This window comes from Carica papaya, chromosome 3 (genome assembly GCF_054855325.1).
Source record: "Carica papaya isolate Zhongbai chromosome 3, ASM5485532v1, whole genome shotgun sequence".
NCBI lineage: Eukaryota > Viridiplantae > Streptophyta > Magnoliopsida > Brassicales > Caricaceae > Carica > Carica papaya.
Genome location: NC_142311.1, coordinates 1,969,586 through 1,994,535, shown reverse-complemented (window position 1 = coordinate 1,994,535; position 24,950 = coordinate 1,969,586). Strand labels below are relative to the sequence as shown.

General features: G+C 33.8%; 3 protein-coding genes across 4 annotated transcripts; 2 read left to right on the top strand and 1 right to left on the bottom strand.

The window, feature by feature from the left end:
* Positions 1 to 1,139: 1,139 nt before the first annotated feature.
* Positions 1,140 to 12,164, top strand: NADK1 (NAD kinase 1). Of its 2 annotated transcripts, XM_088215001.1 has the most exons (11): positions 1,140 to 1,413; positions 2,306 to 2,474; positions 2,678 to 2,797; positions 7,298 to 7,491; positions 7,706 to 7,819; positions 9,228 to 9,322; positions 9,968 to 10,074; positions 10,236 to 10,309; positions 10,931 to 11,009; positions 11,129 to 11,436; positions 11,534 to 12,164. In XM_088215001.1, exons 1-11 carry the CDS (start codon positions 1,387 to 1,389, stop codon positions 11,840 to 11,842), a joined length of 1,596 nt encoding a protein of 531 aa, XP_088071127.1. In that variant the 5' UTR covers positions 1,140 to 1,386; the 3' UTR covers positions 11,843 to 12,164. The 2 variants fall into 2 exon arrangements, with proteins under 2 accessions (XP_088071127.1, XP_088071128.1); XM_088215002.1 differs by lacking the exons at positions 1,140 to 1,413; positions 2,306 to 2,474; positions 2,678 to 2,797 and adding an exon at positions 2,834 to 5,887.
* Positions 12,165 to 15,222: 3,058 nt separating this feature from the next.
* On the top strand, positions 15,223 to 16,729 carry LOC110811899 (fringe-like protein (DUF604)). The gene is made up of 3 exons (XM_022038525.2): positions 15,223 to 15,754; positions 15,845 to 16,375; positions 16,534 to 16,729. The coding sequence occupies exons 1-3, from the start codon at positions 15,368 to 15,370 to the stop codon at positions 16,630 to 16,632; spliced, it is 1,017 nt and encodes a 338-aa protein (XP_021894217.2). The 5' UTR covers positions 15,223 to 15,367; the 3' UTR covers positions 16,633 to 16,729.
* A 575-nt stretch (positions 16,730 to 17,304) lies between these two features.
* LOC110811904 (UvrABC system C protein, putative (DUF3411)) lies at positions 17,305 to 23,797 on the bottom strand. Its single transcript, XM_022038530.2, has 8 exons — positions 23,065 to 23,797; positions 22,185 to 22,253; positions 20,537 to 20,668; positions 20,393 to 20,446; positions 20,251 to 20,295; positions 18,587 to 18,726; positions 17,787 to 17,912; positions 17,305 to 17,690 (listed from the first exon to the last, which is right to left on the bottom strand). The coding sequence occupies exons 1-8, from the start codon at positions 23,659 to 23,661 to the stop codon at positions 17,624 to 17,626; spliced, it is 1,230 nt and encodes a 409-aa protein (XP_021894222.1). The 5' UTR covers positions 23,662 to 23,797; the 3' UTR covers positions 17,305 to 17,623.
* Positions 23,798 to 24,950: the final 1,153 nt, after the last annotated feature.

Here is a 24,950-nt window from a genome sequence, read left to right as displayed (position 1 = left end):
ATTATATTAATTAGAAAATAATTTATTTTTATTTTTTATTTTTTCTAAAAATTTAAACATGTAAAATATCATTAATAATTTTAATAAGTGATAATTTTACGTTAAGTCAAAAGTTCAGTTTATTTCATTTAAACAGTAAGTGATCGACAATTTTGTAGACGTATTATGAGTTATTAATGATGATTTATAATACATAATTTAGTAAGATTAAAAATTTAACTTAATTAATGTGTTTGTGAAAATATAATAATTAAATTTAACTTAATTAAGTAGTTGCTTGTAGAATAAACAACTAATTTTTATTATAAAAATAAATTATATTTTACTTTAATAAAACAACAAGTAAAATGATGGTACAAAATGAAAATATTAAAAAGATAATCAACCAACCCAATGGAAAAACTAATTATAATTCATTGTTAAACTTTATCCGTAATTGAATTTTGTAAATAAATAAATATAATTAAATCAGATTTTTAATAATTATTATTATCACCATTCAATAAATCTAATTATAACGGAATGTTCAATTAATTTAAAAGCATAGTAAATTTATTAAACTCAACATAATTTTTTAATATCGAATTTTATTAATATATTAATGAATTAAAATTTTTATTTATAATTAAAATTTATTAAATAATTGGTAGTATGCCTGGTACGCAAAATGAAAAAAAATCCAAAGAGTAAACAAGACAACATGCTCCTTTATGGTTCACCATGGAATCCATACGTGTCATGTTCCGATTGGTCCGTAAAAACAAGTTGGCGAAATCATGGGTGAGCCAAAAAAGACCCTCCCCTGAAAAAGACCCAAGTCCCGAGAAGAAAAGGCAGCAGATTATTAGATCTAAATTCTGAATAAAAATATACTTCGCCAGAGAGTCAGCGCCCTTCACGTCAGTATCTTCCTCAGTATACATAGCCCGGAGATTATTCCATACGGTGCGTCTCACTGGCTGTCACATTCTGATCGTCACCCTCAATCACAGCCATGTTTGACCTTAATAGTCTCACGTAGTGCCACGTGTCGTGATTTAAGCGCAGGACCATCGTGCACCCATACAGTAGGGGTTTGGTAGTCATCCTCATTTTCTTAAGACTGTGAAAACTCAAACACAGACAAACCAACAGTCCAGGTTTCGTAGCCACGCGTTATGGTGGGTCCAACTTGAAATTTTCTTCTTCTTCGCTTTGTTTCTCCACCTAATCTTCTTTCTTTCTTCTCTTTTCTAGAAATGGTTATTTACAGATTATTCAATTAATTTATCTCTCTCTTTCTCTCTGCTTCGGGCGGTTACATAAATGGCATCTCTCCACATGAGGAGTTAGTCGTGCGAGGATCTCTCTTTCTCTTGTATCTTGTGTATCTCTGATCACTGAGCCATGTCTCCTAGCCAGCTCGGCCGTACTGTAAATAATCTATCCCTTGACTCTTTGTTAATATTACGTGCATTTGTTGTGTGTTTATGTTCGGGGATGGAGCTTGATGAGTTGCTTTTGTTTTTAGGGTTCGAATTTTTGTTTCACTTTGCAGTTTGATTGTGCAGTCCTTATGAATTGCTGTTGTTTTGAATTGTTTAAGTTTATCAATTTTGGTGCATGCGGCATTGTGATTTCGGATTGAGAAATGCCTGTTTTGATTTCGGAGCTAGTCGTTTGGGATGAGAATTGCTCACCACTGGTGGGATAGTGAAGCATTGAAGGCCATTTTTCAGAGACTGGAATAACTAGATTTTGTATATTATTCTATTTTCCGACGTCTTGGTACTATGACTGTGGAAATACTAATGCAATATTGCTTTTGTTTCTCTTTTCCAATTCTGCCATCTGATTTTCCTGTTGGGAGTTTTCTTTGAGATGCACTATTTTTTTTTGTTCCGCCCGCGAGCTGCAGGCCATGTAGTTGGTACTGTTTTGTTAAGTTATTCGCATGTTTGCTTTGAGTTGATATGTAAATACGAGTAACTTTATGTTGGAACGATTTAGGACTTGCAGGAGTCTTTATGTGTCCCCACCTTCGATTACACCCCAAATGAAATGCTACTTAGGACTTTCACCAGTAGGGTTCTTTTACTAAGATTATGACTACACGAACCCCTTTTGCCATTTCTAAGACAAATACATAATTGTTTATTGGGACGATCACATTGCAGAATAATTAAAAATGATATGTGTTGGTTTATGAACTGGAATTACTGTCGATCTTATCTCCCTGTCTCTCTCTCTCTCTTAATTTTTGCTTTATCCTACTTTTGATGTCCTTTTTCCAATTTGAACCATCTAATACATTGTTGTCTGATAGGATCCCTTAGGAAATGGAGATGCAAGTATTTCACGGTTACAACCAGAGAACGGTTTTGTTGATTCCCTTTCTCTCTTCCATTCTGAGAAGGCAGTTCAAGAAATTCTTCAACAGACTCCTGTTCATCGGACTGATGACCATCTTATAGAATTTTCAGAGGCACTAAGAAGTATGTTTATATTTATGATAAAACTTATTGGTATCTTGTTTCTTTTTTGGTAACAAAAGGAACGTAAAACCAGGATCAAAGAGCTGACAGAGACTATTCAAAACAGAAACAGGCCTATTTATGTCCTTCTATTGAAGCATAAATTGTATATTGGAATCATATTTTCTTCAATCTAATGCTTATACTATTTTCAATGGTTCCAGCTGTTGCAAAGGCGCTAAGACGATCTGCAGAAGCAAAGGCTTCTGCTCAAGCTGAGGCTGCTGAATGGAAGCGTAGATATGAATTGGAGAGGGAACGGAACCTGCAATTAAAGAATAAAGGTTTCTAATAATTTTAATGACATGCACAAACTATGACATGGGTTTTCTGCGCTAGCTAGTTAGTTTTTGTTTGTTGATAATGGAAATTTCAAGCTTTAGCATAAAAAGGAATATGGAGTTTGCTTAACCAGGCTTTATCACAATTACATGGGCTTATCTATACCATTTCCTTTCACTCTATTCTATTAGAGGCATCAGTAGTTCTTTATCGGCTTATTTCAAACATCCTTCTAATTATAGCCTTTTCCTTGGTTATAACTTGTTACTAACTGTAACATTTCCTTATTAACCATGTCATTAGAATTTTTAAACCAGGGTTACATATTTGTAGATAAATTGCCTCCACGATTTATATGGAATGCCATATTGCATCATGAGTAAAGAGAAAATTACCAGATAAGCAAATACCAGATGCTGAATATTATAATGATAAAAATTCACTAATCTCTTTCCCACTTTCTCTTGGTATTTTTTCTGTATATATTTTTTGATAGGTGGTATTTATTATGTGTGTTTTCTTCTGGGCAATGGTTGTCCTACTAATGTTGTTGGTGGTGGGTTTTTAGGCATGCTAGCTGCATTGCCATTTATTTGGAATAAAAAACAGCCACTGGGCAGGTTCTGGTTAATAGATATCTGTTGGTGGTTTTTAGTCATTTACTGGTGGTTAAAAGCAAATTATGGAGCATAACTTACTTAAGCAGCTGCCATTGAGTAAGCAAATGAGAAATTAAACGAGGCCATAGTTTTCTTTTCTTCACACTGGTGGTTGAGCTAGCTGTTATTCTGGAGTTCTGTGACTGCCAATGGAAGAGAATTAAATAGTCTGATCCAAATAAATGGTGGATATATTACAAGCTAAGAGACTACTGTGGTTGAGATGCTAAGATTTACTTGTTAGCAAGTGAAGACTTGAGTGCATGTGATTGTAGTGCGAGGAGCTCTTTTGAGTATAATAGACATAAATATAAGAACCAGATGAGCAAAATGAGGAAACAAGTCCTCGAAAATGCCCCCTGAGCTGGTGTCTCTAACTATCGTGAACAATTAAGGCAAAGTGTATGTGAGAACATTACATGCTATTTAGGAACTTTGCATGCCTATCTTTGTCTGTTAATTGAAAGCTAATTGATATGCTTTTGTTGTTAGGTGGCTTTTATAACTTCTACGTTCAGATTACTTTAGGTAATCCATAGCTCCAGTATCATTGTTGTCGCTAGTATGAATATAAACCCATATTCTCATTTACAGTTTCTTAAGGTTTATTTTATTTATTGCTGAAGATAGACATAAATCTAAGGATTATTTGTTTAAGGAACATTTTCATATTCTGGACATTCTGATAGAAGATTCTTATGCAAATACTGCCTCTTGTAGTTTAGACTTCCATCGGAGAGTCTTATATCCCAAAGCCAATTGCTTTTGATTCACTTTCTTTTCAAAGAAAAAAAAATTAATTCACTATGGAATTTATATTCTATACTTGACAAGAACAAAATACCTAAGGAATAGGTAACTTCCATAACAGAAAAACCAACTATCTAATAATAGAAAAATGTAATGGTCTCTCAAAAATTCCTTTTTCTGAAGATAGATGCTGATCCTAAGGGATTTAAGAATTATTTGTTTGAGACACATTTCATATTCTGGACAATCTGGTAAAGTACACTTATTCAAATAGTGCCCCTTCTATCTTAGGCTTCTGTCCAAAATTTTTATATCCTGAAGTCAATTACTTTTAGTTGACTTTTCTTCTAAAAAAGAGCTTTTGATTCACTGTGGAATTTTTATTCTGTACCTGATACACATGTTCTTTAGGACAAGATAAAAATATCCTAAGAAATCGGTAACTTCCATAACAGAAAAAACCAACTCCGATATCTAATAATAGGAAACTGCTAAGTCTCAAAAAATTTCTTTTGCTGAAGATAGATGCTAATTATAGAGGATCTAATCATCATTTGTTTAAGGCACATTTTGATATTCTGGACAATCTGATAAACTATACTTACACAAATAGTTCCCCTTTTATCTTAGGCTTCCATTACATCCTGAAGCCAATTACTATTAGTTAATCTTCTCCTAGAAGAAGTTTTGATTCACAATGGAATTTATGTTCTGTACCTGATACATACTTTCCCTAGGCCAAGATAAAAACTGCCCAAGGATAGGTAACTTCCATAACAGAAAAGACCAACCCCTATTTCTAATAATAGAAACTGTGATAGTCTCTCTCTCTCTCCCTCAGAAAAAAAGAAAAAGAAAAGAAAACTGTAATAGAGAAGGATGGAAGTTAAAGCTGTCTGCCAAATATCAGATAAGAAAAACAACTGAAAGAGATCCTATGGGAAATAAAGTACTTGCTCCCATATATTTAGATCATGATGAACCGTAATAGAAAAAGCTTTGCGGAAAGAGGCTGTCAGAATATCTATAATTTCACATGAATCTTCTTCACAGGTTTACTTTTTATTTTTCTCCTGCCTGCTTCGTTTCATCTTTCAAAAAAGAAAAAGAAGCGCACTTGATATATTGGATTTAGTTTTCTGGGGTGATCTCTTAGCGATGCTAAACTATGATTTTTCCACAGTAATTTTGATCTCAGATTTAATTTTATGAAGAGGGGAAGCTTCAGATAATGTCTTTGCTTCTTTTTTTTTTTCTCTCCCATCTTTTAGAATTCCTTGGCTATTTGTTCTCCTAAATGTTTTAGTCTGTCTGTCATCCCTCTTTCTTTCACTGAGCTCCCTGCCACGCCATCGAGTGCATGTTTTTTATCATAAGAGGGGAAAGCATTGAAGAGGTCTTCCGAATATGATAATCTTTTAGGATTTGGGTGTTGTTGTTCCGTTGGTCCGATTAGTTAAATTTTGGACACTATCTTTGGTTGTAGTGAGCTTGCTCATCAAATTTGAAATCGTTATCATCGGATTATGGCTATTACACGTTCAGGCAATGGTATATATGAAATGCTTCAAAGTTGGTGGAATCAGACTTCTCTTGATAATGCAGTGGGAATTATAAGACTTATGCATCCATTTCTTATTTGCTGGGGCATTTGGGAGGAACAGAATAGGAGAGTTTCTAAAGGTACTTGCTTTTATCTTTTATAGAAATTCCTGTCTTCTTGTTGCTTGTTAAAAAAACCTTCCCATCTTTTAGGGAGAATGCTAATTGTTTCTACTAGCTGGAAATGGGGTGGTTATGCACAAGAGCTGAGTTTTAGCTTCTGAAATATCCAATTGGGATATATCATGTTAAAATAAATATTCACTTTAGGGGAGTTATAAGAACCAAATGTTGCAGTACTTGGAATTGTTAAATTTCGGTTAGATTTCGGATGAACTTTGATACAGATAAGATCTTGTGGCTGGATGATTCTTGCAGTGTGTTTTTCTTCTCTGACTGCTTGGCTGGAGTTAAAACTTTGAGTTTTTAGGGCTTTTTTATTATAGTTTTACTTGTTATATCAGATATAAAACTCTGATACTTGCTTTTCTTCTATTAAATGGTTCCATAATTTTTTATTATTTGAAAATGAGTACTTCTTGCTTTCGAAGCTTTGTTCTGAAAGTTAAAAAGCAAGGCATGTATAATCACATGCATGCTCTTATGATGGCTTCTTGGGAGTTTTTGTTATACTTGATTCTGATGCAGCTGTGACTTAAGTTGGTACCTTCTTGGTGGACTTTTTTGATTTGATGCATCTGCAAGAAGGCATACTGTGTTATTTAGGTTTTTTAAGAAGAAAAATAGGAGCAAATGATGTTTGGAGTGTTAATTAGAGGGAAAAAATATCTCCTCTTTCTATAAGAAAAGTTCATTGGATATTGAAGATGAAATGTTCATTGAATGTTGAAGATTTGCTCAATTGTTTTCATTTAGTATAAAGACATTTCAAATCATGGTAAACTGGGTGGCTGTTCATAAGCAATCTGTTAGAATCAAAATTGATTATGGCCTTTATTGGGTAAGGTAGGATATGATGACCTTAACTGTTCTTAACGAATTTCTTTTGAGTCAGAATATGCAAATCAGATAGCCGGACAAATAATACAACCAAGTGTCAAAGGCTTCTGGATTTATTGGTTTGAAAGTGGATTTGCCAAAGGCTAAAATTTCTTTTAAAAGGAATTATGAGGCTCTAAGTTCTTGTTTGTGGTCAAGGAGAAATGAAAGTGATTGGGCTATTTCAGTTGCTACTGGTGTTCTTAACTTCCTCTTCAATTCTAAGTTTCTAGGGACAGCTAGGTGCGAGCTGTTGAGCCTGGTTTTACTGCTTGCTGTAGCCTATAATGACACAGGTTGTCGTGTATTCTCAATAATGTGGCTTTGAAACCAAAACTCGAATCTAAAAATTCCTAGTTTTTAAGATTTGAACGTTAAGATGTCTGTTTGTGGTAGCTTTTTCAGTTTCATTTCTTCTTAAATGCTCTTCTCTTTGGTTATATGTTCTTCCATGTGGTTGCTTAATTAAAACTTCGTCGGGTATCATCACAGAACAGTCACCTGGAGCACGTTGTGCTGATTCCAATGGCTGGACTGAGAACTTAGCCAAACAGCCAAACTGTAATGAAGCAAATGAAAATTCTGAAGGAGGTTGTACAGAGAACGGGATTTGCTCCCATGAGGTTCTTGATGATGGGGAATCCTGTCTTGGTTCTAAAGCAGCTCATAATAAGATGATACGGAAGGTATTTTTTTTTCCCTCAGTGGGTTTAGTTAATTGTCATGTCTTTAAAAGATGGTTGGAAGGATATAATTAGCTGCTGAAATACACGATCACTGTAATGCAATATATTTGGCAAAAGCTGTTAAATGGGAAAAAAGCAAATTCTTGTTGCCATTTTATTTTAGTGCTGTTAATGCTCGAATTGAACCATAATGAGGCTGCTTTTGCTGAGACAGGCATCATTTAAACTTGCATGGTGTTGCAAAGGTGAGAATAGTGATCAACACAAACATGACATTGTCTCTTTTGAAAGAGGAAATATTGCAACTGCAGAGCGCAGCAGTAAACAGGTATTTCTTGTGCTGTTTACATATAGATCTTTAATTGCCACAACATTATGAATCATTAGCCTTAGATTATGTTTGGATTGAGAGAATGTAGTGGAAAAGGAAGGAAAGCATGGAATGTTCATTATTTTTTTTGCTTATTTGGGTAATAAATTATAGAAAAAGGAAATTGTATGGGTTTACAATTTCTATTAATATAGGGTGTATAATTGATAGTATTTTTATAAATAATCATTATCTTCCTTTTACGCATGTAAATCAAGTGAAGTATTAAAAAATGTTTCTTTTATTTCATTTTTCGATTTTTAGTTGTCCAAATAAAGGGTCTTTCTATCCTTTAAAAATAAACGTTCTCTTTCTTCATTCATTTATTAATTTTTATCCAAACATGTGGTTAGACTTAATTGCAAAACTACTTTTTTTTTTTTAAGAAACAAAACCTCCTCCAGTTTTAGCAGAAGATACAGTTGTGTCCAATTTATGTGATGGAAATTGGCAGACTTTGGAAAACAAAATAGTATTATAAAACACAACCTAACAAAATGACACAAACAGGATATAACATATACTGATGTTGCAATTACAAGGTAATGAAGCTGGGCACAAGCTTTTGGAAATGCTTAAAATGATCATAATTGCACAAATTAACAAAAGTTTATCATCCCTTGGCCCTAGTTTTTAATCGGAATATAAGACCTTTTAAGATTGTAAATTTTATTATGTTTCAGGGTTACAAGTGTACGTTTCAAACTAGAAGAATGCAACCGTATTTTTCCCCAAAACTCCAAGAGATTTTTGTAATTTTTCTTTCTTTTAAAATAAACATGCACATAAAAGTGCAAAAGAATATTGCATTTGACAAATCTTTTACAATGGGATTTTATTTATAATAGAAAAAGAAGCATTATTAAGGAGAGAAAAATAGAGTACAGAAAGGGAGGATATGAATTCCTCTAGCAGCCACCAAATAATAAATAAAATGAAGGAAAAATACTCATAAAGGAAGATTTGATTCCAACCAGATATCTTATGTAGGTAAATAATCAAATTTCATTCTCAATTGAATCAACAAACGTACTTAATTAGTATAAGTGAATAATGATGAACCTTTATACCGAGGAGTTAGGAGTCGACTTAAATCTTTTTCTCTCGGTGACACATCTTCTTGCAGAGTAAATTATTTGATTATATATGTTGCACATCTTAAGCTGTACTATAAGAAAAAGTGGTAATTTATGTTATCCAGCATGGACGAACCATGGTAATCAGCATAGAGCACACAGATAATTTGCTTTATTATAATGCTTTATCTTTGAGGATATTGGGATATTGCCAACTCTAATTATTTGAATTGTTAAAAAGAGTTATTTTATCCTTTACCTATGGTCTAACTGAAACTTCCTAATTTCAGATTGCTTTGAAATGGGAATCTGACCCGCAAACTGTGTTTATCTTAACAAAGCCAAATTCAACTTCTGTTCGCATTCTCTGTGCTGAAATGATAAGGTGAGGATGTTCACATCGTTTAGCTTCCTGATTTCCCTGTTCTTAATAAATGTTTTGAGCATCAGTCCACATTTAGATTTTGTCATAAATTTTCTAGATGATTTTTTTAATGAACGATTCTTAGAGATTGTTTTGCTATGCCTCAGTTGTGTTATCTCGCATATTACCGTTCACACCATAACTTACTATGAGTAAAAAATGGTGATTGATGCAGATAATTTAAGTAAAGCTGGTTGTTTAAATTCCAGATTAAGGGCATTTAGTTATGGTGATAAGTATGTTTATGTGGATTTATAAGCAACCATATTGAGGTGGATTCAAATATTTTTGGTATTTAATTTGATGAAATTGACTTTAAAAATGAATGGTTTTCCAAAATATGAATGAATGATCTTACCAGATGGGATTTTTGAAGTATCTAGTTGATGACCTCATGGCAGTAGTGGATAGTAATTTTCAAGTTTAGTGATTACATGATCCTGCTTTGTTCTTTTAACATTTTCATGTGTTCATTTGCATGCTTCTAGTTTCATCTTTTAACTCTTCTAGCAGCTGGTAATCTAATGGGATTTTTAATAATGTATTATATGTGATTGGAGAAATCAATTCTTTTATCCGATTTAAAATTTTTTAATTCTGCTCCAGATGGTTGAATGAGTGGAAAAAATTAAAGATTTATGTGGAACCACGTGTGAAAGCTGAGCTTCTAGATGAGTCTTCTTACTTCAGCTTTGTGCAGACCTGGAAAGATGGTAAGCTGTGAATCAATTATGCAATTTATTTTTGTCTTAAAATCTTTGAAATATTCATTAATATCAATGTCCTGGTGCAAAATACTTCTATGTCTTGACTTATTCCTATATTATGGTCATGATTTTTCTAGTTTACACATCGCTATTACATTGCTATGCAGATAGGGAAATTTCGATCCTGCATACAAAAGTTGACCTTGTAGTGACACTTGGTGGGGATGGCACTGTCCTTTGGGTATGTGCATTTAAATATACTGACAAAAAATTTGAAATGGCCTAACAGTATACTGTAGCTCTTCTTATGAATTTACTTTGGAATTGCTGCTTGCTGCTAGAATAATGCAAGTTTGTTTTCAGTAACTTTTCTGAGTGATCCTGATGGTGGTAAAATTAGTTAAGATGTCTCTCTTGGTCATGTTCTTAGCTGTCAATATTTTTGAGCAATTTTATTAGTTTTAAGAGCATACTCTATCAATGGAGGTTGAAAGGCTAAAAGGAACTGGATGGAAGCAACATTTGTGGTTTCAGTTCAGGCATGTGAATTGGCGTTTGGACAACTCGTTTAATAATTGGTCCGGACATATATGCATGAATGAAGTTTGCATGTCTTCTTGAATTTTTAAGATGATTGTGTGTGCATCCATTTGGTTTCTGTTTTGTGGCTACGAAGTTGGGTCATTTGATTGAGGTCTTAAACGAGTGAGATAACTGACTTTTTGCTTGGACTTAATTGGCTGAAATCTATTGTTGACTATTGGATTTATTTATTTGAATTTCCTGTCTTTCCAACATTTTCATATTTGTTTTGGATTTTCTTTTGAGCTGTAGGCTGCAGTTAACATATTTTTGTTTACAGGCAGCATCGATGTTCAAAGGACCTGTGCCTCCAATTGTTCCATTTTCTTTAGGTTCTCTGGGATTCATGACACCTTTTTGTATCCTTTGTGGGCAGAACCCTTTTATTTAAAATAAAATTATCTACATAATGAAAGCAATCATTTGACTGGATAAATGTTTCCATGTATGGCATAAGTTTTTCTTTAACTCTTTTTAGACAGCGAAAATTATAGAGAATGCCTCGATTCAATCCTAAAGGGTCCAATCAGTATAACATTACGACACCGGTTGCAGTGCCATGTTATTAGAGATGCAGCTAAAAATGAGTATGAAATGGAGGAAACCATACTTGTTTTGAACGAGGTTACCATTGATCGTGGAATATCATCTTACCTTACAAATTTAGAATGCTATTGTGATAACTCATTTGTCACATGTGTCCAAGGGGATGGGCTAATTTTGTCAACAACATCCGGTAGCACTGCATATTCTTTAGCAGCAGGAGGATCAATGGTCCACCCACAGGTATGTTTCAATAGCATCCCTGTGATAAGATCAACACTGTCCTTTATAATTATTTCCAGCAGAATAATGCATTTCTGATGCATGCTGATCATTTCAGGTTCCCGGCATCTTGTTTACACCAATTTGTCCACATTCCTTGTCCTTTCGACCTCTGATATTACCTGAGCATGTAACCGTGAGAATTCAAGTACCATTCAATAGCAGAAGCCCTGCGTGGGCATCATTTGATGGTAAAGACAGGAAACAATTACTACCTGGTGATGCACTTGTCTGCAGTATGGCAACATGGCCTGTGCCTACAGCGTGTCAAGTAGATTCTACCAATGACTTCCTACGCAGCATTCAGGACGGCCTCCACTGGAATCTAAGAAAGACCCAGTCTTTCGATGGTCCTCGAGATACATAAGTAGCTTTTTTTTTTTTTTTTTCCATCTTTAGTTTCTATAGATATCAAGGAGTTTCTGTAGATTTAAAAGAAATCAAGTCTAGTTTTAATGTGATATATGTCATGTCCCTGCAATTTACTTCTTTTAAATAACATCTCTATTAAAACCAACTTAAGTTGGTTGTAACATGCACCTTGGTAAAATAGTTGTCTATCTAGTCTATTGTAAGTTATTCTTCTGACGATCATGAAAATTTTAGGGGGAAAAGGTTGTATTTATGAAATTTGTAAGTTTGAAATTCTCCATATGAATAAATACAAGAATCTCTGATTTATACATGTATATATTATACAGCAGGCGTCTCTCTCTCTCTCTCTCTCTCTCTCTCTTGGTGTATGCAGGGTTATTCTGTTGATCAAATGAAGAATTGAAGATGCATCAGGTTGACTTCAATCACCAGATTCTCATCTCACTTGTAATTTCAGGTAGTGGCAAAGCTCTTTCTCGCATTCATGGTTGAACTATTTTGACGAAATATATGTAACATATTAATATTTATAAAATGTTCCATGTAGTTTTTGGATTAAAATGCTCACAGATCCGGATTGGTTTATCTAATATGAGAGTGCGATGGTGGGATTTGTTGAAATTAAGAAGATCTTTAAGTGCCAATTTAACAAAATGTGATAGTAAATGTTAAATATCACTTCGATTAGGATACTGTAAGAAATGCAAGCCATAATAACTTTCATATGCTGAGAACACATTTGGTCTGTGAAGGGAACTGAATTGAAACTCGCCTCCTTCTTGGTCTGTTAGGTAAGCAAGATCTGAATCTGAATTGTATCATCAGCAGAATGATTCCCAACAAGCCGGCAATTTCTTGGCTGTTTTCTGGCATACTAAATAACCGCAACTCCATAATCATTCTCTTGGATGTCACTGTAACAGATGGTTTGTTGGAGAAGACGAGATTGGTCAACGTTCGAGGCTTTCATAAAATGATTTGACTGATTCATCGAGGTTCCTGGATGCTTTCATAAAATATAATATGGTATTTACTAGGTTTATGTTATGGCAGTGGTAACGCTTGTTCGTCTTTCAGATATTGTGTGTGTATGCATATGCATATGTTCTGGAATAAAACTAGAATTCTACATTTTGAAGAACACAAATTTGTTGTGTAGTTTATATATAAGGTAACATGATGTACATATATTACGTATATCAATTCTAACTAGTGTAGCTAAGAACATTTGTGCACCAATGCTGACAGTATATATTACCGTATCAGTTAATGTAGTAAAAAGTGAAAATTAAACACTTTTTAACACTGATAATATATACTACCGTAACAATATATATATATATATAGTAAAGAGTCAAAATTTATCACTCCAACATAGAGAATAAGAGAAGTAACTATTGGACTAAAACTATTGGTTAATCTTTTTTTAAAAAAAAAAATTACCATATAAATATATATAAAATAATTTGTTATATACTTTATATTTTTGATATTTTTATAAGAAACATCGTTCAATTTCATTTAGAAACTTTTGTATGTATCATCTTGAAGAAATTTTACAACCATTCCGGTAAAATAATAAACTAGAAAATTTATCGTTATAACTTTTTAAAGTTATCTAATACGTTTATAATTAAAACCAAAACTGTCAGACGAATTACCCCGAGAGAGAGAGAGAGAGAGAGAGAGAGAGAGAGACGTGGATTGCAAGGGTCAACACGGAAACATTGAAGCCTTTTTATCCAATGCAAGTTAGAGGAGAAGTAAATAGTTCTCGTCCATTAATTAATATTTTATGTTCTCCAGTTCGATGATCTGATTTTCTATTCCAATGAGACAAGAGTTTAATTTCTTTTTCTATTATGCCTTTAACAATATCTTTCTTAATCTTACACATGATTTTACTTTCTCAATAAGATTTTTCTTTCTAATTTTTTTAAATATAAATTCATATATTAAAATACCAAAATATATATATATATATAGTCCAAATTAAAACTCACGACCACTTTTGAAGAAAGGTACCTGCCAAACATTTACTTTAATAATTGTTGAAACTTTGATATATATATATATATATATATACACACTTTTAAACTATTAAAAGAGCTTTTCCTTTATAAAGTCACCAAAAAGTGTACGTAGGTTCCCATTGTATGATTTCATCCAAAGCCAAACTGAAACTTCATTTGCAAAGAATTGCTGTGCATTGACTTCACATGCGATCTAATATATTATTATAATTTCATTGGAATTTCTTTAAAAAAAAAAAAGTAATCGCAAGTCAGTACCAAAGAAAATGTACATTATTACCAGACAAAATTCACCTAATAACAAATTTAATTTCATCACGTACATTGATTTATAAATGATTAAGAGTATAAGAAATTCTTTACTTTCTCAGACAAAATTCTAACTAAAGTAATTTTACTTGAGCTTCATAAAGTATTCTCTATTAGTTGAATGTTGGTGCTGAACTCTTTTAAGTTTTCTCGTGTTCACGATAGGTCGAATCAGAATGTAATATGAGTAATTAATTGAATATAAACTCGAGGTTTTGAGATAACTAGTTAACCTAACTCCATTAATTTTCCATGGAGAATCCATATATCGATGAGATGAGATACTGCAAGTTAAAAAAGGTTATTGGGTCCATACATACATGTATATATATATGTCATACCTTTGCCTTTGCTTTCCTTTATATCAATGCTCGACTTAGAAAGTAATCTAATTGCCTAGATACATAATCACATGGAGCACCTATATAATACAGTCCTCAGGCAGGCACGGCAGAATTTCTGCCTCAAGTTCTGTGCAGATGGTGTGTCCATTTCTTGGATGGTATGTGCACGTAAGATATCTGCATAACGATCTTCTAACTCCTATATATACATACAAGCATATGTGTGTCTCTATGTGCGTATGCAAGGAACCACATCAATTACCCTATAAATTTGGTGTAGGTGGTGTCTCTCAATCTTGCAAAGATACCTTTTCAGAACTTTTTCTGGTGTGCTTCTCCTTGAAAATGTCTATTGAGAGTAAGACTAATAACATCAGCTTTTACAAACCTAAACCAAAATGTCAGCATCTAAATCTAGGGATCTTGTGTAAATCACTTGCCATTTCAGGCTTAATCATCCTCTTTCTCTACTATGCACTAGTCTTCAACAACCACCATTGTCATACCTATCTGTATAACTTCAAGCCCTTTGAGCTTAAATGGCCATCTTCTTTTTCATTACCTGACCAAACAATCATCAACAACACTACTGCTACTAATGCTACCCACATTGTGTTTGTAGTAGCGGGCAGTTTAACAACCTGGAAATTCAGAAAACCTTATATTGAAGCTTGGTGGCGACCAAACACTACGAAGGGAAATCTTTTCTTGGACAAACCTCCAACAGAAGAATTCCTCCCTTGGCCATCAACTTCTCCTCCTTTTCAAGTCAATGAAGACATAACAAAATTACGGATCTACCCTAAACTTGCAAGCCCTGTTCAAGTTCGAATGTTCAGGTCGATTCTAGATGCATTTAAGTTACAGGCTGATCAGGCTAACGTTGATGAAGAGGTGATCAGATGGTATGTTATGGCTGATGATGACACACTCTTCTTTGTGGATAACTTGGTTGAGACTCTAGGGAAGTATGATCATACAAAGTATTATTATATTGGGATGAACTCAGAAAATGTCCAGTCTAACTTTTATGTGTCTTTTGATATGGCATTTGGTGGAGCTGGGTATGCTTTAAGTTACTCTTTGGTGAAAGTTTTGGTCACTAAACTTGACTCTTGTATAGAGAGATATGCTTACTTGGGGTATAGTGATTATCTCTCCAGTTCTTGTTTGGCTGATTTGGGAGTTGATCTAACTCGCCAAATGGGTATTCACCAGGTATTTCTACTTAACTGCAATGATACAGTTGTTCAATCTATAATCCAAAACAAACCAAATTTTATAATTACAATTTGTCTATTTATGCAGATAGATTTACGTGGCGATATATCAGGTCTGCTATCAGCTCACCCCCAAACTCCACTCATCAGTCTCCATCATTTTGACACCATAGATCCAATTTTCCCTTCCATGAACCGCTCAGAATCCATAAACCATCTCATGAAAGCTGCAAAAGTTGACCAGTCTCGCTTGCTTCAACAAAGTATCTGCTACCAGAAGCAAGCCAACTGGTCTATCTCTGTTTCATGGGGTTACTCAGCTAATATCTATGAAAACATATTGCCCAGAAGTGTTTTGAAGAGGCCTATTGAGACATTTAGGCCTTGGAGTAAACCCCTATTCTACATGTTTAATATCCGCCAATCACGTAACGACTCATGTGAATCACCTCACGTGTTTTTCTTTGACTCTATTAAAGAGAACACTGAAGTAAACAAAGTTGTTACTGTCTATACTAGAAAATCACCACGGAATTTGCCAGCTTGTTCATTAACTGGCAATCACTCTGCTGATGACATTAAAAGAATTCAAGTTTTTTCTCCTAGGAAGAAGAAGGAAGTAAGTTTTCCCATCTTTCACTAAGTTGAGATATTTTATTTTGATCATGAGGTATAATATAAGCAACTTGAAAATTTGTGCCTTTTCTGACAGATTCATCTCCCATATGGATTAATACAACTAATTTTGTGAACCATTGTGTACGTTTTTACTTCTAGGCTGGAAGACCAGAATGTTGTGACCTTGAATACATGATGAGCTCTAATGTGCTGGATGTCAAGTTGAGAGCTTGTGGAAAGGATGAAATAATTGCCTAAGCAAACTGGTCAACTGCTATATACTAGGGGGAAACAAATACTCCACCATCAGAAGAAAAAGTAACTTTTTTTGCAATGTCTATAACTCAATAAAAAATTTCAGTAGTTCTTTTAGTGTCTCCTGTATAACAATGTTTCTTTGGATCACTAACATTCCAAAAGAAAACCCTTTGAGGTTATAAAATTTGACTATTTAGTAGTTGTTACTGTATAGAGATTTAATTGTATTTAATACAATCAAAAAATATATGGCTATGCAATCATATTTCACATTATCCGTTCCCATGAATGTAGTAGGTTTTACCCTAACCATCTGAAACTTATCTCCCAGTCGATTGTTGGTGATAGCATGTATCAACTCCTAGGTTTGTTTCCTTTGGTTAACCAATATCTTTGGGCCTCGAGTGCATCATACACTACACTCAAGAAAACAAAAAGTCCATCTCAAATTTGTGCCTTTCGAGACATGACCAAATTTCTACTTTCAAGGTTCTCTCAAGCTTTGGAAGAATGTTAATGCAATACTCGGTCTTTTGTTGAAATATAATGTAATACCAGGTCTTGTTATCAGATCCTTCCAATCAACTACAAAGTCTTTACCATATTTCAAAGTTGTTGCTGGAGTTCAGTACATCTAAATCTGGAAGATGCGAAAGTAACTACCAAAGGAGATTCGGCCAAATAAGGGATATATATATATATATATATCATTACATCAAATACTGTGCAAAAAGTTTCCCTAAAAATAAATGCTATGCAGATAGTTCATCAAAACTATAAAGTTCATGTTTACCAAACACCAAGATCAAGTCCCTCACCTATGTTCCAGTATTTTTGTTGCCAACCAAAATACAACAGAGATAATTGAGAGTAAGACGCCTAAACTAAACCTGCTTCTATCTTATCTTGGAACATGACCAACAGTGGTTTTCAAAACTTTTCTTTTTTTGGAAATACAGTGGTTTACAAAACTTACAAAACTGATCATGAATCAAGCCAATGCCTCTTTATCCTCGTGAGCTTTTTGAATTCCTATTAAACGAGCATAATCAACCCACCTGCCCAAAGCAAAATCAAAATTGTAAAAATTGAAGGGTGGGTGGAAAATATTACCCCTATGATAGGTAACTCAAGATAGAGGAATAGGATCTTACAACAATGAACCCAGAAATGTATTGCCTGTTCGGACAGCAAAGCAAATTGCACTCAACATAAGTTTGTGTTGATGCAGCATGGGCTCCAAAATGCGTTGTTCTATTACACCTGCCAACACTTGGTACCTGATGAAAAAGAGAAGGCCCTCAATATATTTGTTTCATAAAGCATTTAGACACAATGTTAACTAAAAAGACTAGGTACTTCAGTTAAATTGGAGATGTATTGTTCCAATTCCCCTTAGAATTGTCTAGGAGCTCAATCTTTTTATGCTTTGTGCAGAATTTCCATTCTCTCATAATTAAACTAAGAGTTGATTTCCAAATGAATTCAACAAACAAAATTCATTTCTTCTCAACATTGCCTTAGTCTTTTCCATGGATCCCCAGCAGTCAGAGAACTCAAACCAGGAATATAAAAAAAAAAAACCTTATTAAACACTAAAGAAAATGCACTATTTGGAAAACTTAGAAAAATGATTAGATGTTTGTCATGATTCATATGATGCTTGAATTGTCTGCATCAAAAATAAGGGCAAGGTTAGATACAGTTCGCATAGCACATAACAGTAGATGTGCAGCAACTTATGGAGTTTGTTTCTAACCATGAGTACACGATCACACGTATCATTTGATGGGAAATGGGAATACAACCAATTGCTACGCCAAAATATCTTCCTCCAGTATCATAACTAAGAAATATCATGCTCTAGGAAATAATTAAAGTTAAATATTTTCCTAAAGAAAATTCTAGTTCTAATAAGAGCCAAAAAAACAGGTGTCCATAATATTTATCCCACCTGAGATTACTAGAAACTGCCATGTAAACACCATAGGCAACACTTGTTGAAAGTATGGGAACGTTTTCAACTTCAGCTGCAGAAGACTTATCCACAGCTTTCCGCGCATTGATTAAAGCATTTGTCACAGCTGTGCCAACCTAAATAAAATCCAATTGCATTAGATGTTAGTACATTCACATTTTGTTTTTTTTACGAGAGGTGAATAATAGTTAAAAAACATGAAAACGAAAACGTAAACTTGTTACATTCACATTCACTTGGAAATAAATTTTTGGTGAATTGAGAAAGCTTGTAGTATATCCCCTCAAAATTGATAAATTTGTAAATGAACTTCACATGAGAATGCATATAAAAGTCAGATGGCCAAAATCCTCCTCGTATTTCCTTGTTTAATCAGATCACATCTGCTATAATAAATAACTAAAACGATTTACTTGTAAGAGAAAATGAATTCTCCACTTTATTTCATATGTTGGTTAAGATTTTCAATGCGAAGATTACAGACTTACATCTCAATATAAAAAGGAAGACCACATTTTCTTTATTACCTCTAGTGCTTTTTCAAGCTTTTATCATCACCACTATCAAGATTATCTATTATAATTTGATACTTAAAATTGTAATTCTTAAGTTTTATGGAAGATATTGTCACTCTTATGTTTTATGGAAGAGCAAACACTGCCCATACTGCCCAGGCAGGTCCCACTCAAAGTTCGTGTACTCATCATTAAGTTGGGGATGGTTATGACTTTATTCTACCTCTTAGCAACAAAAATCAAAGTATTTGTTAAGGCTCCCTCACTCTTATACTGAGAAATTATACACAAGGCACTGTAGGGTTTGCTGAAAAATTGAGCACAAAATCTACTTGTACTCGTACTGAACTGCAACGAGCATCGACCTGAACATCTCCAACAAAAGAAGAAACTGTATTATCTCTCAACTTATATACTTTAGGACATATCGGAAACTTACACCTCCAAATAGGGAAAACAATCTTATTATTAAATGCTAAAGTCCTACTTTATCCAAAACAAGATGATTCTTGCCTTACAAATGGAATTTTTTAAAAAAATAGAAGAAAAAGTTTTGATATGTTCAGGATTGAAGTTTGTAATGCAGGTAGTTGAAGAATGATGAAAAAATTCCAAAATAATGAGGTCAATTACATACAGAATACATGAACAAGCTCAGCTCTCCTGCCAGGGTGGGGGGGAGTAGGTAGGCAAACAGAGCAATAGAGAGATTAAAGAGAGAGCCATAGTATCTAGTAAGAATAACGAATTCATTTTGGTTTCTACCTTTCACATAAATTACTCTCCTAAGTTCCATGAGAAAAGGACATGGTTTTTAAGAACGTGGGAGTGGTACTTAGGATCACAAATTTGAGGTTAGCATCCCCATACCCTTGCATATACTTAATGCTTAGAAACATTAATCACCTAGATAACCTTATCGACAATGAAAATTATAAACGTTGCCTGAAGGTTTTTGAGAAAAAAAAGGTATAAACAATCAAAGTCCATAAAAATTAAACAAAGAGAAAAAAAACACCAACCAATACTGGGACGCAGATATGTGCATCGGAGAGAGAGAGAGAGAGAGAAAGATGCAGGGAATAAGAACCAAGGAATCCCCTCAAGAGAGAAACAGCAACTTACCAGAGAGGAAGTTGTGCCAACTGCAAAGAGTTTTGCCCCATTTCGCTGCATGCGAGCAAATTAAGTAAGATGTGATCCATAATTACCATTAGCCTTGAGAACTTTATGAATAAATAGAAGTGGGTAGAAAAAAATTGCTTACCACTATTGCACCTATTCTTTGCAAAAATGAATATGAAGTTCCAGAAAGAGCAACCTGCAAACAGGATCCAAGGATCACTACTGCAATTTTCACATCTTAGAATATAGAAACGAACTTCACAAATTTTCTGGCAAAACCACAAACCTGGAAGGCATTATCAGGGCAGCCATGGAAGAACTTGGCAATCTTCCCAGCACTGACCGCAAGAGGTGGTCGGAGAGAAACAGTAGGAGCAGGGAGATAGACTAGCATGAAATCTGCAATTATGGCCATTACCTAAGAAAAAAAGGTGACCCAAACTTTAATTAAAGAACAAGAACTTTAAAATGTGTAGTGCACAAATAGACCATGCATTTGAATGAGGAAACAAATTTCAAATAGAAAACAACAGGGCTCTGACTACTCTATAGATGTCATTGTGCAGAAGAAGGAAACAAGCTTAATTAACACTGCTGCCTGGACATGATCCTTTGGCAACAAAGAAACGTCCAATGCAAATATTACACAGAATTTACCTTTATCTTTCTCAGATACAGCCAATATTAATGATATATGCAAAAATTCATAAGTTTTACAAGTTTGACATTTTTAGCTTCTTGCTGTCTGAAACATGTATCAACCATCCTCATGGTTTCCCGATTTAAAGAATTGTGAGAAAAGGAGTTTACTTCCTCTTCCTCACCTGTCATTGTTCTATTAGTTGCCCAATTATTTGAATACACTGAAGTATTAGATATGGTTAACTTCACAAAGCGAGCAGACATAAAACAAAATGTTAAGTATTAGATATGGTTAATGGAGAGACAAGGCCTACAAATTACTTGATGGAAAGAGCAGCAGATAATGCTGCATTATTGATGTCTAACATGTTTTTCTAAGAATTTTTTTCGAAATAATGTTTTTCCGAGAATTGAAGGAGGCATAATGTTTGTTCACAGAATGACATTTGACAAGGGATGGGAGAAAACACAAACTGAAACCATCACTTAAAATCATAAGGAATAAATATATGATAACTAACATATAACCCCTCCACCACTTCCTTGCCCCCTCCCCACTCCTTTGGATTTGCCTGGGTGGTCAATGATGGTGCTGCTGACAAATCCTAAACCCACCTCCCCTAGTTTCAATTCGACACTAGGAATCAGACTCGTGTTTGGAATATGGAGCGGTGCATCTTTTAGGGCCTAGGCGTCGTCGTTCACACATTTTCCATGCGGAAGCAGATTCTGTGTGGGCATTGGCTATCAAAGAGAAATTAATGTAATCCTCAAAAATTAACTATTAATATGCGACGCCTGAAAGCATTGGGTGCTGAAGATTAAAAATTTACACCATTTATTTGAATCAAGAAAAAATGAATGAGATTCAGCAGCCTCTCTAATTCATGACAAAAAATGTACAGTTATGGCAAACACATAATTACATAAAGAATATTCCAATTATGTGCAATAGTCAACTTACACACTTTAATCAGTTCCTGTGATTCATGGCTCATTTATTTATTTATTCAGAAAAAGAAGAAAACAGTCCATGAAAACTTAACAATCTTCCTCAAAATATAACCCATGGATCAGACTTAGCGGCTCAAGCTCAACAATGAAACTGGGAATCCAACTTAATGGAAACCAGTTTGCACAATTATTTGATGTGCCAAAAGAATGAAACATATATTGTTGAACTGATTCAAGCCACACTTGCTAACAAGAAATTGCAACCACACACCTAAAAGGAACTTTAAAAGCAAGAAAACTGACAACAACTAGAAAATTCACGATGATCACAAACTTACCACATCTGCAAAAACAATCTCCAATTCCTTGAAAAAGTTTTCTCTGCGACGTTCATATTCTGCAGCAGTCTAGGAAACAAAAACAACATAGAAGTAATATCGTCAATTTCCAATTTTTATTTTAAAGAAACTACAAGTAATATGAGATAGAGAGAGGCAGATTAATCAATCCTGCTCTGACATTTTTCTCGATATGGAAAGGAATTTTTTTGGATTTATTATCATTTGAATGACGATGCATTAACAGAATCAATGATTGACATAGGCATCAATGGATTTATTATTATCTGACAATCTTTATTTTTTAAAACTTTTCTTTGGAAAATTTCTTTACTAAATTTGAAACATGTGCGGTGAAAAGATACTTTTGACACTTTTATCATCATCAAATCATGCAATATGCATCTCCATGCACAGTAAAACTTAAGACTAATCCCAGGTTAGGATAATATAGAAATAGAGGACATAAAAGAAAATTGACAAAACAAAACAAACCCATTGCTTGATAAGATGACAGAGATTGGTGATTGGCATCCCCTTATTATCACGAAAGGACCACATCAATCTTATGGAATAAATATCCTTTTTATCTTCTTCTGAAACCACATACAACACCTCCACAAATATTATCAGCAATGGACAGATTAGATCAAACCGATTTGCATGAGGTAGCACATAATTCCAATATCATAAATGCAGGCAAAGCATTAAGACAACCAAAATCAGAACTAACAGATCAAAGTCCGTCCCCCCGCCCCCTGAACACTTTAACCGAATAAAAATCTCATTTTAAAAACAATCAAACGAAATCAACCTAACGCGTAACACATGCAGTCAGTCATCTGAATCCCGCGATGACTAAAATCGGAAAATGAGATACCTTAGTGAAGATGCCGACACCGCACTCCATGGCGACCTTAGCAAGGAAGAGATCATCGGCCAGTAGCCTCTCCTTGAAGCCACCGAACTGCATGAGCCACCGGAAGAACGAAGATTCCTGTAGCTCCAAAAACCTTTCCACGACAGCCCCGGGGATTCTCCCCGCCTGGATCGCGGCTGCGAAGTCCTTCGGGAGGTTCTCCAACGACATCCCGGCCTCCGCCAGAATAATCAACGCCTCCGCCTTGTTCTTCTGTTCCCCGGCATTGCCTTCATCTCCATCGCCAGCATCACCACTACTTCCGCCATCTCCATTGTCCTTACCACCGCCGCCGCCTCCGGAATAGTTGTTATTGTCGTTGTTGTCGATTCCGCCAGCATCGGTATCGGCATCGGCATACGAAGAAGAGAAGACAATGAATGGATAGAGGCGGTGACTGCGGAACGAGAGAGCGGCGGTGGACCTGGCGGTGGTGGAGGAGGAGAGGCGGAGGTGGAGAGGAGGATATGAAGAGATTGAGGTGAGTTTGGGCAGAAAAATGGAAGAATTAGGAGTAGAAGGGATGGTTGGGGACAAGAAGCAGGCGGCGAGGGCCATTGTTGAAGGCGATGATGACGGCGGTTTCCGAGGGTTTATGGTGGAGACAGAGTTTCTTATTGTATTATGCTTGACTGTTGTGTTTATTTATGCAGTCTCTCCCTCGCTCTTTTTGGTGGGCGTTAGTTCTGAGGCGAGAGAAGAAAATCCGAAAGCGCATTTGGTCTGTGCCTGTGGTTTTTAAGGAATTAGACGTCGCACTATAGCGTGTGCAACTCACGCTCCTTTTATTATGATTATTATTTTTTTCTGAAAATAGGTCAAGATTATTTAATAATAGTAGCATGATAAAGTCTTTATTTTTTATTAAGTTTCTAAAAAAATTACTTCTTATTCTAATTAAATTTAAAATAAACTATCATAGTCTCCTATAATTTTTAAACTTTAATTATTTGGTATGAATAAATTAATTATAATATATATTTTATGCATAATTAAACTATTTTCACTTATATATTTATTTAAATAAATTGTATTTGCATTTTTATTATTAAGGAGTAAATTATAAAAATATTTATATTCATTTAAATTTTCGTTCTAATTTTATAAAATTAGAGTTAGAATAAAACTCAATACAAAATTTAATAATATATTTATTTTTTGTTAATAAATGAACTGATAGAATTATATAATTCATAAATTTTAGTTAAAATAAATAATTTTATTTTATTTTTATTTAAATTGATTAATATTATATTATAGCATTTAATGTGACGAATTTCGAATGATTATTGCAAGATTTATTATTTTTACAATTTTATTCACTTAATAATCTATTAAAATAAACAAATAAATATATTATTTTAATATCTAAATTAATAAAAATAACACAAAAAAGTAAAATAAATTATTCAGCATAAGTATGAACAATATTCTATTCCTTCGATTTTATTTCTTTTTAATTCTGTATAATATTTCTCAATAATTAAAACGTACTTATTACCGTAATATAAATATAACATAATAATTAATTATAATACAAAGAATATTTAATAATTATTAGTAGTATAAATATTATCATAATTGTTGATATTATAGTGAATAGTTTATTTTATCTAAGATATTTAAATTATTCATCAAAAATTTTTATATACGTATCGATTATCGATATATTTTATTATTTAATTAATTATAATTATCGAACATATCTATATTATTATAATTATTAAAATTACAAAAATATTTTGTAAATTTTAAATTATGACATAAGAAAATCAATAATTGCTTAAAAATAATTAGCAGAGTCATCTTTTTTATGGTTATAATTAACATTTTATTAATGGAAAATA